The sequence below is a fragment of the Heptranchias perlo genome, chromosome 27, assembly GCF_035084215.1.
Source record: "Heptranchias perlo isolate sHepPer1 chromosome 27, sHepPer1.hap1, whole genome shotgun sequence".
In the NCBI taxonomy this organism is placed as follows: Eukaryota; Metazoa; Chordata; class Chondrichthyes; order Hexanchiformes; family Hexanchidae; genus Heptranchias; species Heptranchias perlo.
Genome location: NC_090351.1, coordinates 20535675 through 20552214, shown reverse-complemented (window position 1 = coordinate 20552214; position 16540 = coordinate 20535675). Strand labels below are relative to the sequence as shown.

The 16540-nt window shown below is 40.0% G+C and overlaps 1 protein-coding gene across 1 annotated transcript in view; it reads right to left on the bottom strand.

The window, feature by feature from the left end:
- The window catches only part of LOC137344451 (diphosphoinositol polyphosphate phosphohydrolase 1), a 72988-nt gene extending 56895 nt beyond the window's left edge, over positions 1 to 16093 (bottom strand). Inside the window, exon 1 of the mRNA XM_068007426.1 lies at positions 15769 to 16093. Within this exon, the coding sequence (XP_067863527.1) occupies positions 15769 to 15867 (99 nt within the window). The 5' untranslated portion in view covers positions 15868 to 16093. The remainder of the gene's footprint in view (positions 1 to 15768) is intronic.
- Between the last annotated feature and the right edge of the window lie 447 nt (positions 16094 to 16540).

Genomic DNA, 16540 nt, shown 5'->3' with positions numbered 1-16540 from the left:
CTACTGTCCTGGACTCTGCATCAAGGGATTCATGGTAGGCTTTTTCCTGTATAACCTCTGTGTAAAAGATTTTACGATTCAATAGAACGAGTATCCTTCATTGTTGAAACTGGTATACAAAACAAGGTAAGAATGGAGCCACGGTGTGGAACACAATATCAGTAGTTGAGCAATCAGAGCATCGAGAGACACATGATGGCACAATTATTTGAAGAGGCCACTACAAAAAGGATATTCTATCCTCACCAAAAAACAAGAGCCTGCTGTCAGGCGTGTGCTAATGCTATTCAGAAAATAGCTAACAGGAGTGGCACAAGCCATCTGGCTTTTCCCTCCAGCTTTTCTCTCCCTGCAAGAAAATATTTTGCATCTTTCTGGTATCTTTCCAGGATTTCACTTTTGTGACACAGCTGGACGGACTTGCAAGGCATTGTTGCACCTTTCTTGTCAAGAATACTGTCCCAGCATTGCCAGGCACTGACCATAGTGCGCCTCCTATTCCATCATTTATGGCTACTGACCCAAGTGATGCCCACACATGTCCAGGAACTAAGCATCTTCATGACTATTCTACCTACATACCATAGTTCCACTATATCCAAAACAGACCTTTTCTGAAAAGCACATGATAATAGTCACCAAAAACAATTTTCCACTGAGGTTTGTAAACTGCTCAAAATTAGCTCTCATGGTTCAGAGTAGCATAATTATCACCTTGAAGTCATCACAGAGTCATTGATTATTTGGCTTTTAGTCTAACATATTTCTTACTACTTAGCCACAAATTTAAAAAAGGTAATCAGCCAAACACCACCACCACCAAGAACTTCTGCCACTGGCTTGGTCAACTCAACCAGAAAAGCAGAGATAAAAAATTAAATCCACTACTCAAAAAAATGAAGTTATACATGAACAAAAATGACAGATTAATGTAATAAAAACACATTCCCTAGCCATCCATAAAGTTTATACGGTTCTAAAATTCAAATCTTTAAGAATTACAGTAATAAGCTTCACCTTTTGTCCCAATACACAGAGTTTGCAAAAAAAAGCAACTTTAACAGCCACATAAATAAATTTAGTGATATGATTGTTTCAGCTGCTGAGCTTCAGGACCATAAACTGCCCCAAAGTATGCTAGAATACAAAGGTTTAAAAATCTACATCATGGCAACATCAGGAGCTGCTTTAAAGTGCTTTTGAAATGAAGCAAGACATGCTGCACTTTAGGTCTGATTATTGCATCAGATGACAAGCAGTTTAGTCAAAAATAAAAATTGTCAAACCTCAGACAATGTCACTTAGCTGGCCACTTAAGAATCATTGGCTCAGATTTATTTCAAGTAACCTAAATCACCAATGATCCTTGTTCTCCAAATGATACACTTATGCAGCATTCTACCACATATAGAATCATCGAGGAATTTCCACCAAATATGACTTCTCTCTCCCATAGTAGCAACACTTTCCCTTCCTTTCATGCCCTCAGCATGACAGCGATACTTCCCTTTGATCCCACAATCCAAAAAAAACTGGAAGCAGGATCAATAGATACAATGTACAATCTACTTCTATTAACTCAAAGTAATTGCTTGAAAAAAACTGAATTATCCAGTAATTTGAATTAAATAATTTGACAGCACAGGAAGTGTTTTTTGCTCAAAAAAAATCAGATTAACAGCTGATTCAAATTAAGCAACATATGGGAAATCAGTCATTAAAGCTCAATTAACCCTCAGCCATGTAACAAGACATGTACCTTCACAAAAAATGACTTTGCTGATTCCAAATAGCAAGTAAACCTATACGCAAATCTCATATTGCAACATGAGCTCTAATTGGGTTAATGTTGCAAGGTCAGCTCTTCAAGATAAGAGTACAGAAGAGAATTGTAGGAACATGTGCTTAGCTGTATCGGAGACTTAAATATCAGAGGTTAAATGCCTCCACTTATTAATTCACATCGAGGGGAAAAATTAGAAAACTAATGATTTCATTGGGTTACCATGAAAAACAGATCACACTAGTTGGGGACTGGTTACAGAAGGGTGGGGTGGGGTGCGGGGGCGGAAAAATGAGTTGAAAGAAATTCAACAAGAATTACTCTGTAATCAGCGCATCAACAAAGTTGCTAATTTAAAAAGAAATATTTACATAAATTTTTTACCCAATAATTGTTAACCCAACGTATGGTCTAAACAAATTTAATGATCATGATTTGTAGCAACCAATCATATCCCCTACATAGAAATGATCATAATTCATAAGTTATCAAGTCAGACTTCTTGAGATCCAAATGCATTGCATACTTAACTCACTATGTCTCCAGTAACGTGGACGTGGCAAAGCAGCAATATAATGCTAAACACCAGTGGACCTGAACAGCAGCACAATGATGTGTTGAACCAGTATCACCACAAAAGTAATTTTCTACTCCACTACAAATTCAAGAGACCACATGGGGAATTGTGTACTCAAGATCCTAAGCACAGCTACTACTAGTGACACATTCAAAGTAGTTTGTTTGGTTTGCTAGGTTAGTTTGTTCCAAATAAGGCAATCTTAAAATCTATGGCTAGTATTCATTCATCAAAATTTTAAGTCAAACTGCTTTTGTTACACCGGTTGAAAATAGTTATCAAGAACTTGTCAGATCAAATAATCCACAGATAGACTGGTATCACTTTGATGGTTTATCATAATTAACACTTCATGAACTGTCTGGGAGCTGCTGCTAAACTGAAATGAACAGCATATTAGTATCTAGTCCTAATTGAACAAAATAGATACATGAAATTATGCTTAATTGAGATGACTGGATAATCTTCCAAAGCTACTATTTGCATGCGAGTACGGTCAACATCTTCAATTGCTTTACCCGTTGAAATCCAATACAGATTCTCTCAACAGGAGTACTAATTTCATCATGCCATATTAAACAAAAGGGTAACTTTAATACAATTCCTGAAGAGAGACAGGAATAGCTTGATTATATTTCCTTACACCAACATTGTCTGAATTGGTAACTATGCTGTTCAGTACTGATGTCTTTGTAAATCTAGACCATTATTACAGGAAAACAGATTTGTTCATCAAGCTCCCTACTGATTAAAGACATGCAACTCTGACTTTTCCAAAAAACTAAGTCATTGGGTGAATTTCTACTGTCCACTGCAGGCTTATTGGATCATGATTAATTACAACAGCAAGAATCCTAGTATCCGAAACCTAGTCAATTCTTTTGATTGTTAAATGATTGCTGATATGAGCCCTATCTGAAGCATTGTTATGGATTTTTAGGATATGCCTCACAAGAACTCAGCACATAAAAGGTAACAACTAATGCAGTCTTTCAAAACAGTCTCTCTTCAAACTTTGAGCAAAAGAGAAATCTATCATAGAAACCCGGCTTGGACACTTAACTGAAACCCTGATGCACAGAATGACAAATGTTGCCCCTCTGTTGTCGTGAGGTGTCATATTTGTCAAAGCAATATCAAGATGATTCAATCTGGGCCCAAACCCTGATGGGAACGAAGGAACAAACGCCGCCACATCCACACCAAAATGGTTTACTTGCTGACTGGCCATTAGAATAATGTTACCATTTTCTGACATGATCTTAAGTCACACAAGATTTTTAACATTTATTATTAATAACACCTCCTGAACTGCCAGCCTCCTTTTGCTTCCATTACTAACACCATTTTGAAGCCAAGATGTTAAACCTGCTCAGGCTTCGGTCAATTGTACTCTAATCACTAAACAATACAGGTAAATAGCTTAGATTAGCTGGTTTGACAATTGCTCTATCCTTTGCTCAAATAAACTTGATTTTAAAAATGTTAAACTATTGCTACCTAAATTTAACAAAGACATCCAGATGCTACATTGAAAAATGCAAACAAACTTGATAATTAGTGAGGGGTTTGATTGTTTAGGTTTTGTTTTTAAAACTACCATGGACATTTAACATACCATGGTTGGTACTGATTAATGTGTATTGCGGAATTATAATGTTATCCTAGAGATCTCACGATGCATTTATAAATGTTCTCCAGACTTCCATCGTCTAAACTGCAAGCAGAGAGGTGTTCAAAGTGCTTTTGGTGTCAAATAATTTTTGGTAGTTCATATGCAGACTTTGTGCTGATGTATAGGAACATCGTCTAGAAAGCAGGCTTCTGCCATAATTCCATCAATGTGACAAACAAGATATTGTGAATTGCAGGAGCACAAATGTACTTACAACCTGGACTAAAAAAAATTCGAAAAGCTAGCCTGGGGAAACTTAAGGCTATACTCCAAGTTCTGATCACATATATTCAAAACCTAGTGCTCTTTTCATAAATTAAGAAAAATCCATCAGGCTTAGATTTCAGATATATCACTTGGCAGAGGTGAAATTATGAACAGGTTCATGTACTGCAAAGTCTCTCCAACTGCCTTGTGCCTGCATTTGCTGTTCAGAAACTCGTTGCCGTTTTCTGGACAATTTTAAAATGGTGATCCAAGCTCAAAGTAAAAAACTGTCCAAATCTGTAGAGTCCAAAAGCAATTTCCCAACTCTTTTAAAAAAAATATTACTTTTAATTGCATGTACAGCAGCTGATGTCAGAAAAATCTACTTTCATTTCCGTCTAGGTCCAGCCAAGTTATCCAAGAATAACTTACCAAAATGCCAGTCCCTTTCTAAAAAAATTATTGTTCGGCATCATATCAAGGGATATGAACAAAGGAGTTGAGGTACCTTTCACCCATAGAATCATAGAATCATAGAAGTTACAACATGGAAACAGGCCCTTCGGCCCAACATGTCCATGTCGCCCAGTTTATACCACTAAGCTAGTCCCAATTGCCTGCACTTGGCCCATATCCCTCGATACCCATCTTCCCCATGTAACTGTCCAAATGCTTTTTAAAAGACAAGATTGTACCCGCCTCTACTACTGCCTCTGGCAGCTCGTTCCAGACACTCACCACCCTTTGAGTGAAAAAATTGCCCCTCTGGATCCTTTTGTATCTCTCCCCTCTCACCTTAAATCTGTGCCCCCTCGTTATAGACTCCCCTACCTTTGGGAAAAGATTTTGACTATCGACCTTATCTATGCCCCTCATTATTTTATAGACTTCTATAAGATCACCCCTTAACCTCCTACTCTCCAGGGATCCCAGTCTCTAATTAAATGGTGGAACAGGCTCAAGGGGCTGAATGGCCTATTCCTCTTCCTATGAGTGGAATTTATAGCCGGGGACAAAGACGGCGGTTTTAATCTACCCAATATGGAGCTGGAAGTCATGACCAATCCAAGACTGGATGCTGAACAAACAATCCGATAGTAAAGAAGCAGTTGAGAAGTCTAGGGAAGCAGTTGTGAGGTGAAGTTGGGTGTTATTGCAAACATGTAGAAGTGGACCCTGCCTGTGGATGATGACTCCAAAGGGCAGCATTTAGCTGAGGAAAAGGAAGGGACCAAGGACAGATCCTGGGGGGACTCAGGAGGTTACGATGCAACAGGAAGAGAAATGATTGCTGGAATTCTGCTGGCTACATTCAGATAGGTATGAAACAAACTATACAAGGGCAGTCCCACGAGGCTGGACAGTTGAGGAAAGGCACTGGAGGAAGATGGCGTCGACAGCTGCGTCAAACACTGGAGAAATCAAGGAAAGATAAAGCCTTACAGTCACAGAAGATGTTGTTTGTTTGTAACTTCAATTCAGGCTGTTTCTGTGCAGCAAGAAAGGAGGAAGTCAGACTGCAGGAATTCAAACAGAATGTTACAGGAGACATGACCGTTGAGCTGGAACTTGGAAAGGGAGATTGGACATTGGGTGGTAATTGTCAAATTGACAGTGGCAGTGTCGTTGTGGCGAATGAAAAACATAGAAATTTTGGAGTGAGATTATAAGGGTTGTGGGGGAAGAATTTCACCCCCCCCCCCCCCCCCCATAGGTCAGCTGGTGAAAGTAGTGACTGAGAGTAGATGGATGTGGGTAGTAAGGGATACTACCCACATCAGCAATAGCCTGGGTCAGAGATTGAGTCCATACAACATAAGTAGGAGCAGGAGTAGGCCAAAGGGCCCCTCGAGCCTGCTCCACCATTCAATCAAGTCATGGCTGATCTTCAACCTCAACTCCACTTTCTTGCCTGATCCCCATATCCCTTGATTCCCCGAGAGCCTAAAAATCTATCTATTGCAGCCTTGAATATACTCAATGACTCAGCATCTACTGCTATCTGGGGTGGCCAACGATATAGGTAGTGGAGTTTATGTGAAGGGTGAGGTTGAGGGAGGACAAGAGAGTGGTGAATTCTGAGAAGGAGGGGCTAGGGGAGTTCAGATGGAAATTGAAATCACCCAGCATGAGTTATTGGTGGAAAAGCAAAGGGAAATTGGCAAGAGGCAGCAAATGATTTTAAATGAAAGGTGTGATGGATGGAAGAGAGTGAGGCACTCGAAGGAGGTACTGTCTGAGGAGTAGAGAGAGGCGCCAATGTATGACATGGAGGTAAGGGCCACACCACCACCAGTGGTTAAAAAAAATAACCAGGCAGATAGCATCATAAGGAATTGCTACCATGAAGCACTTTTCCAGGATGTCAATATAATTATCCACAATGAGTTTGTGTTTGGCAACAGTGTTGTCCATGAGTAAATAAAAGTTATTGCGGCAAATACGAAGGGCACAGACATTGTGTGTCAACTTGGTCTGAAAGCAGTAGTACAAGGGGTGAGAGACGAGGAGGAAGTTGTAGAGGGAGACCCTTACGCAGCACGTTGGGTGAAATGATCAACATGAACAGAGGATGGGACAATTGGGTTATCTTAAGGAGGCAATGACGGGCAACAAAAAGTAAAAGCCTGTACTTTGTACGACATCTTATTTATATGTTGGATAAATGGGAATAAAATGGTTTCTGGCCAATGAAGGCATATAGGAGATGCCGAACAGCAATATATTAGCAATGGCATATTCTCTTTTTCTATGTTCGCAAACAAATAAAACAATGACAAAAAAGACTGAAGTGGAGAAAAACACAATTTCAGTGTAGAAATCCAAACTGGTATAGAGCATTACTTATCCAGATACATTAAGACCGGAATATCTATAACTTTTGTGGCCTGAAGATAAAGGGATATTTTAGCTACATGTACTCTACCCCACTGTCAGTGCTCCGGATACAAAATTGATGTGGATTTGCAGACTCCAGGAAGTAAAGCAGGGAATTTGCAATCAGAGAATTCATACCCTTGATGCAAGCTGAGAATTCAATTAAAAATCCCAGAAGGACTGGGGAAGTGGATAGTATTATCAATTGAGAATAGGTGGAACTGAAACACTGGACAGAGGCCTCAGACACTAGTTCTAATCTCAAAGCTGCCAACACAACAAAGCACCTCATATTTAGTAGGTCTGAAGCTCTATTCACTTCTTCCATCCCCCAAAAGCCAGTAAAGCGAGGTACCGAGGATTCTGAGGATCTATAAGGTTCTACACGAAATTGGATGTTTTTCAAAAAAAACATTTCAATACTAAATTAACTCACAATATTCCTAGCTTCTTTAACTATATTTTCAAGCGCATCACGGGTTAAGTTTCCCACCTGGGCCATTACAATAAGCGCTCCATCAGCTCCTAGGAGATCCAGGCCGCCGCACACTTCTGCTGCCCAGGGAACTGGCCAAGCACAGTGTGTCGAAAGGGACAAAGGCGATGACCAAATATACCAGCTCCAAGTAAAACTACACAATGTACTAAAAAAAAAGCACCATATTGGAAAACAGAACACTGTTGGATAGTATACATTATTTACAAATACAAACTAACGATTGCATTACAAAATCAGGTTTCATAAATGCAATGCCATTTAGTTACTATGGTCGTTTAATTTATGTATACAGGACACATCCACACTTCCAACCTGCCATTGACGTTTGACTTTTTCAAATCAGTAGCATTTTCATATTATTGAAACAAATGGTTCAAATATTGCATTAATAACTACCATAGACTTAGTTACATATAGCATGACTGAATTTCATTACATTAGTAGGTAATTTGGATTTTCTAAGCATTTGACAAAGACAAATTCTTAAGTTTGATCAATTTTTTTCTGATCATCTGCAATTGTTAAATACTGTAACATGGCATTGGGGCTAAGAATTCTTTACTATAGAAAAAGTGAATATTGAGTTTTTTAAAAATCATATAAGTAGTTACAATTGTTAATTAAATCATCCCCTGACTCAGCCTTATTTGTACAAAATCAGTAAGCTGATAGATATCCTTTGTTCGAAGGCCACAATTTTGAATATCTAGACTTTTTTTTGTAGCCCGTTAACATACCAAATCCATGCATTTCATACCAGTTATTTCATCACATTAATGTCTTAATCCACTCCAAAATAATTTCTTCCCATTTCCATTGAAGCTCACTCTTCTCCCCTGCAAGCCAACCTTGTTTTGCCTACCTGTTTCTGCTGTCCTCACATGGTCTAAATTTCTCTTCGGTATAAATGTCTCTTCAGCTTCCTCTCGCAGTCCACACTTTTTAAGCTGCTGGCTAAATAGCAGTTATACATATATAAAATTATTTTTCCAACAATTTTGAATTTCGCTCTACTAATTATCCCATCTGAATTCTTTCCACAAATTCAATTTTGCCCAAGTCCGCTTGAATTCACTTTCTCTTGGCTCACTCTAATCCATCTCTCACTGGAGCAGTATCAAATACAACAGATGACCAACTAGAAGCTACACAATTCTTAGCCCGCAAAGCACTTACTTTATTCCAAGGTAAAATGCAGGTCTTGGCAAATATAAATTCACTAGCCTCCGTAGGACGGCAAGCATGAGACTAATTTTCTCATGGATCTCCCAATCTACAGTTAGAAGTCCAACTTCTCCTCTGGCCTGCTAAATGCACTGATCTGCTTCAGTGAGTCAGCGTGCTTGCATCATGAGGTAAAAAAACTATGTTTGACTCATTACGAATGACATACTGGGCTAGCTCAGTAATATGTTGCTAGGTCCACAAGCCAATTTTGTCTTTTTAAAAAAAAACTGAATCATCTACATTATCCTTTACTTCCTTTCACCCAAAGGCCTACTGGACAGCTACAACTAATCTTTTTTGCTTATTGCAACAATCATGAATCATACATAAAATGTGCAATAATGTGAGTTTTGCCTGTCATCTTACAAAAGGGTAAATGCTTGGCTTACATCTTCTACCTGTATTAGTATTTAACTACAACATGGAGAAAGGCTTCCCTGCGAACACAAGACCTGAAGAGGTTCTGCGATCCCAAAGGGAGAAAGAAGCTTCTTTCACAAGAAGTAAAATCAGTACAAATTTTGTAATTAATGAAAATTCAGTTGAATGATTGATGCTTTACTTGCTGAAAAATATGCAGCAACAGACAAAATTGTGAAACATTAGTGCATCTCCTGCAGCATTGTTCATTAGTCAGAGGATTACAGAAATTTAGAGCTTTTAACACACTTCACCTCCCCACCCCCCACAAAAAAAAATTTGGGATAGGAAGCAGATATAAAACAGGAAAATCATTAAATTACCGCACTCCATACTGTGTCTTCCCTATCATAATCAGTATCTCCTATAATTCCTTCTGAAGTGAAAGGGAGTAAGGGGAAAGCTCTTCTGTCCTCATACAGTATTGCACCACTGCAAAATCTTGTGAAGTCCATGCAGAAGAAAGTCTTACTATAAACCATTAACCAGGATTGTTCATGGTCAAGCAGTGCATTGCTAAGTTGCCAATAGCTGGTGGGACAACACCCTACTTCCATGCATAAATGAAGCTCTGCTCCACAACACTGTTTGACTCCACTTGGTGCACTCTTCTAACCTGGTCCAGAGCATGTGATCCAACCTAGCTGTCATGATTAACATTTACAGCACATGTTGGTTCCAGTCAATTCTAGCACTGACAACTTGCATTTATATAGCGCCACTGAAGTAGCTGAACGTCCCAAGGCGCTTTACAGGAGCGTTATCAAACAAAATTTGACACCTAGCCACATAAGGAGATATTTGGGACAGGTAAGAGGTAAGTTTTAAGGAGCATCTTCAAAGGAGGAGAGCGAGAGTGATTTATGGAGGAAATTCCAGAGCTTAAGGCCTAGGCAGCTGAAGGCATGGCTGACAATGGTGGAGTGATGAAAAAATTGGGGATGCGCAACAGTCCAGAACTGGAGGAGTGCAGAGATCTCAGAGGAGTTGTAGAACTGGAGGAGGGTACAGAGATAGGGAGGGAGCAGGCCATGGAGGGATTTGAAAACAACGATGAGAATTTTTTAAAAATCGAGGCATTGCCGGACCAGGAGCTAATGTAAGATAGGGAGCACATGGGGTGATGGGTGAAGGGGACTTGGTGCAAGTTAGGATATGGGCAGCAGACTTTTGGATGAGCTCAAGTTTATGGAGGGTGGAAGATGGAAGGCCAGCCACGAGGGCATTGGAATAGTCAAGTCTAAAGGTAACAGAGGCATGGATGAGGGTTTCAGCAGCAGGTGAGCTGAGATAGGGACGCAGACGGGCGATGTTAAGGAGATGGAAGTAGATGGTCTTGGTGATGGTGCGAATATGGGGTTGGACACTCATCTCAAGTTCAAGGTTGCTAATAGTTCGGTTCAGCCTCAGACAGTGGCCAGGGCGGGGATGGAGTCTGTGGCAGGGACCGAAGGCAATGGCTTCGGTCTTCACAATATTTAGTTGAAGGAAATTTCTGCTCATCCAGTACTGGATGTCGGACAAGCAGTGTGACAAATCAGAGGCAGAGGAGGGGCCGTGAGGGGTGGTGGCGAGTTAGAGTACTTAATGTATTTGTTAAAGTGGAATTCAAACCATTGTTTTAAATTTGAATAGATTACTTGTGACCAGAATCTTAAGTATTCACAACGCAGAGGGGAAAAGATTATACATATGCAGAGAGCCATGAAAGACAGCGAGGATCAAAATCCCTGCATGCATTGCTATCATAAAACCAACACGGGGTGGTACTGAGGTATCAAGAAGAAAAGGAACTCTGGGAACAGGAAAAAAAAATGGCAAGCCTGAGACTGTAGAAAGACTGGAGGCCTAAGGAGGCAAATGTCGAAGGTATTGTAAATGTAAGGAATCGCACAACACCAGGTTATAGTCCAACAGCTTTATTTGAAATCACAAGCTTTCGGAGCTTTGCTCCTTCGTCAGGTGAAGGAGCAAAGCTCCGAAAGCTTGTGATTTCAAATAAAGCTGTTGGACTATAACCTGGTGTTGTGCGACTCCCTACCAGTCTATCACCGGCATCTCCACATCGAAGATATTGTAAGATGCAATGAATTAACTTTTTACAAATTTTGTAGTTTGTTTTCATAACTGTTGGTGTTTTTTGTAAACTTTATTTACACGGATATATATAATGGGGTAGTGAGAGTCGCTGGAAAGGCTCGAGAAAAACAAAAGAGAAATTTACTCAGTGAAGTGCTTTGTCATTGATAGTTGTGACACATCCAAAAATGTTTTATCCATGGATGCTGCACACCAGACTAGATATAAATAGATGTTGAAGCAAAATTATAGAATATTTGGTCGTCATTGTCGACTATTACCGACAATGGATAGGATGAAGGAAAAATCATGCAACAGTTCACAACTACAAGATACTTAACCACAACAGCACGTAACAAGGGCTCACCGTAAAATTTTGGTCATTAGCAATCTATTCAAATTTAAAACAGTCTGAATTCCACTTTAACAAATACATGAAGTACTCCAAGCTTTATTTCCAAACTCTTAATGAAATGGCAACCAGTCAAATTTAAGTATTCACAACAATAGCCCAACACCATTGCAACAAAACCATGCTGAAAGATCTGCAATGATTCCCACCTCCAAATAATGTGGATTTTAAAGACAACAATGATCACAGGTCTGTTCAAGTCTGCTTCAATTTACTACTAGGTAGTGTTTTCATTAACTGAAAACAGTATGGGAGGTCTACAGCATTCTGTTTTTAGACTGGCAACATAGACACTGCTCTATTATTACCACCTATTCCTATATACATCCATTTTAAAATACTTTGTGCAGTCCTAAACAACTTGCATTTATATAGCACCTTTAACATAGTAAAACACCCCAAGGCGCTTCTCAGGAGCGTTATCAAACAAAGTATGACACTGAGCCACATAAGACAATATGAGGGCAGGTGGCCAAAAGCTTTGTCAAAGAGGTAGGTTTTAAGGAGCCTCTGAAAGGAGGAGAGAGGGCTAGAGAGGCAGAGAGGTTTAGAGAGGGAATTCCAGAGCTCAGGGCCTAGGCAGCTGAAGATACGGCTACCAACGGTGGAACGATTAAAATCGGGGATGCGCAAGAGGCCGGAATTGGAGGAGAGCAGAGATCTCGGAGGATTGTAGGGCTGGTGGAGGTTACAGAAATAGGTTAGGGCAAGGCCATGGATAGATTTGAAAACAAGAATCACAATTTTAAAATCGAGGCATTGCCAGTACAGAGCCAATGTAGGTCAACAGGCACAGGGGTGATAGGTGAACAGGACTCGGTGCGAATTAGGTTATGGGCAGCGAAGTTTTAGGTGAGCTCAAGTTTGTGGAGGGTGGAAAATGGGAGGCTGGCCAGGAGAGCATTGGAATAGTCAAGTCTAGAGGTAACAAATGCATGGATGAAGGCTTCAGCAGATGAGCTGAGGCAGGGGCGGAGATAGACAATGTTAAGGAGGTGGAAGTAGGTGATCTTGGTGATGAAGCAGATGTGGTCGGAAGGTCATCTCAGGGTCAAATAGGACGCCATGGTTGCGAACGGTCTGGTTCAGCCTCAGAAAATGGCGTGGGAAAGGGATGGAGTCGGTGGCTAGGGAATGGAGTTTGCAACATCATAGACAACATCCTATGCTGCGCAAGTGCTGGGATTCTCCTGGGTTTTCTTGTATTTGACAGCAAGCTATGCACGAAGTTTAAGCTTCTAATTACATTTCTCCACATACTTCTGGAATTTTCTGTAATGCATCTATGAATTCAACTACAGTATTGTCATTCTATTAACTACAATTCTACAGTTGCATTGTCAAACAGCATTGTAATACATTAGTTTCAGGGTTGCCTGGGAAACAAGGTCAAGCTGGAGATAGATGAGAATGCTCAGCTGCAGAATTCTTAGTCCATTAAAATAAAAATGGCATGGGGGGGAAAGCGAAGAGTGCAAGGGCTATTCATTTTTATTTTAAGCACTGATAGTAGAATCACAATAGGAGTCAATAAGAATTTGTAGACCCTAAACTTGTTGACAATTACTGTGATAACTTGTTACCAGGTTGCACTGTCAAACATTTTCTGCAGTGCAGATACAGGAGCATTGTTTCTCAATAGCTCTACTGTTACACTAAGCCGTTATACTGTGGTCTAAGTTTATTGGCAATGGCTGAGATAGCTCCGAGTAAAATGGGTCACTCATCTCAAAATAAACTTTCCATGGCTGCTATGTAAAGATAACAGCTCATTTTGGTCATTATTGCTTCAGTTCAGGCTTTCTCCAAACATTTAATTTGTGGCCACAGCAAAGATATAGCTTCTATAAGTAAACTGAGTCCCATTTGAACTCAAACGTGCACTTATGCATGTTGTGAATGGGATAGCATGCTATGGTGCCACAGGATTATGCATGAGACCATGAGGGCTGTCCACTTTGAAAGGCAGTATATTACCCAGATGATTAAGTTCAAGCTAAAGCTAACATTTATTTACAAAATCACAGTCACAGCAAGTAACCAGCAATACAGAATTTGATTTGCACAACATTTAAACCGTTCAAAAACAAGAGTCCAAAATCTTAGAAGCTCTTTTCAGTATCTTTTAACATTCTATAATGGAACATATGTGGGTAAATGACTTCACAAAGCTCTCAGCTGCTTTACATGGAATAGGCAGCATGAAGCAGGGAGCAATAGATTACAACAAAACCACAACTCCCTACAATTATCTAGCATTCAAGGTAGATTCCATCTGAAGATCAAATAGATTTTTCTCAATTTTCAGGAAATTAAGGTTGTTACAGGTGTTAAACTTTAAACATTCAAAGTGACCCAATAGGCCAGATTAGGTATAATGAATTTGCCTATTCCTTCCAGTCTGCAAATTCTCATACATTACATGTCCAGACATCAAGTAATCTCCTGGTACAAGTATCTTCTGAATACAGGCATCAAATGATGGAAGCCAACTAGAACAGATGACTCTCACTGAAGCATAGCTGAAACAAGAGTTTCATGTACTGGCTACCTTTTAGGCCACAGATACAAAGAAACTCAGTCTCAGCAACAACTAACTAAAGCCAACTTTAATCTATATTACTTCAAAGTAATACAAAAAAGGTAAATTCAGCAATTTTCCCCATTTGATTCATGACATAGCTCTGCTTGTCAAAATTGTGGCCTAAACTCAAAAATTCTAGTTGAGAACAGATGATTGGGCATCTATTATGCAGCTGTAACATATTCAAGTTAACTATCAAACTGAGTGTAAATTGCTTGAGTTTAAACCATCCAAATGCCAGGGCATTCCCAGGCCATCTTTTATTCTTTGCATTATAAAGTGTGGATTAGAAGGGCTTGAGAGACCATTTCTCTACTCCCAACGAAGGTGCAAGCAAGAACTTTCTTACTGTACACAATCTTCGAGGTAGGAAGAATGTAGCAATCATGATGCTTTATGCACATATCCATTTGCCAGGACAAAGTGGAAAGTAATTGGAAGAGAATCAGTGAAATTTCAAGATTTATAGATCAAAAACAACCAAGATTTGTTTTTGATAAACCAAAGTTCTAACAACTTAAGAACAAAGCATATGTGGATGCTGATTGCCTTCACAAATATTTTGATTCAACTTAAATCTTACTAACAATATTTAAATTGTAAGTTACATGATACCATTCTTAAACCAAAGAATTACAGGTGTGCATGCAAAATGGTGAACAAGTGTGGCTTTTTAAAAAAACCTTTGCTGGTATGAAACAATAATTTTATTTTTTTTCCTTCTTCAATTTGCAAAGCTGCCAGTCCAGCTGCCATTTAGAAAAGTCAACCTTTGCTGCCATGACCAACTTGTAGCATGAAGACACCATTGTGCTCTACACTGCATGCAAGCAGCAAAATGCTATTCAACAAGAATGCTGCGTTTTTAAAAATACACTATATATATTTAAAACTAGATAGGATGGCAGGCAAAAAGGCAAATTTTTCACGTAAGCCTGTAATGACACATGCAACGATTTAGCTCATAAATTGTGGGTTATGCAGCCTTACGACACAGAAAAGCCTCATTAAAGTAAACAAATGCAATTCTCAGAATACGCTATCCTCTGACTAACTCAAGTTTTGCATGAGAAAATATTTTAATGCTGAGCTTAATTCATTAAACAGTAATTCTACCAATGGTCTCATTTTTGCTGATAATTTTAGCACAAAGCAAAGTGCATGTGGCATCACTCCAGGAGATCCCATCCCCTTGACAAATCGATTACTGGATTTTAAATAAATTAAACACTAAAACGAAGAATTCCGAGAGAACAATAATCAAGACCTATCCATTTGAGATTCCCTTTCTTCCCCCTCCCCCTCCCCCTCCCCCAACCCCGGACTAAGGCCGAGGTAGAGCAGACGTGTGGGTCAGGGCCAGGGCCCCGGGGAGACTGTTTCTCTCCCCTACCAGCGCCGCAGAAACCATGCCCCAAAGCCTCTTACCTCCTCTTCGCTCTCGCTTTTGAAGCACAAACACGCCGCTCGCTTCTTGTACCCGTCCCCGTCATAAGTCCGAGTCTGGTTTTGCTTTAATTTCATCATTTATATTTTTTTTATAATTGTCTTAATTCAATTATTAAAAAACGAACTTCGCAGGAAAAAAAAAAGACGAAGGAAAAAAAAAATCCTTATTGTAAATTTCAACGACAAGAAGCCGATCCTCAGCCGCCAGAACAGTTATCTGCTGTGCCTCCTCATATTCCTACAGCCATTCTCTCCGACACCGCCGCCATCTTACCCGCACCGCGCGACAACCTAACCCGCACAACAAAAGGGCGCGGGGGACCAAGGCGGGGCTTCTGAGCAAGCGCAGCCACTCAGCAGGCAGCATCGAGCCAGAAGGCGCGAGATTCACGAATCAAATCCACGGCACGGCGGAGCCCGCCCCCCTCCTCCTCCTCCTCCAACTTGCTCCCCTCCCCTCTTTCGACAACAAGTTTGGTAGACGCCGCCTCAGCTGTGATTCCATCAATAAACCCTCGAAGCCGGTAGGGGGCGCAGCGGGTCCTGCCCCCTCTCTCTAATATATGAATGTGTGAAGACAAAGAGTAGGGCTATTTTGATGTGTAATTTTTTGTGTGTGTGTCTTTTTTAATTTAAATATCACGTATTTTTGTTAATTTTTTTTGATTTGCGTGAGAAAGGTTTTTTTTTTGCGGCTACACATTAATTTTACTGAAGATTTTATACCATTTTCATAGATCAACTATAATGA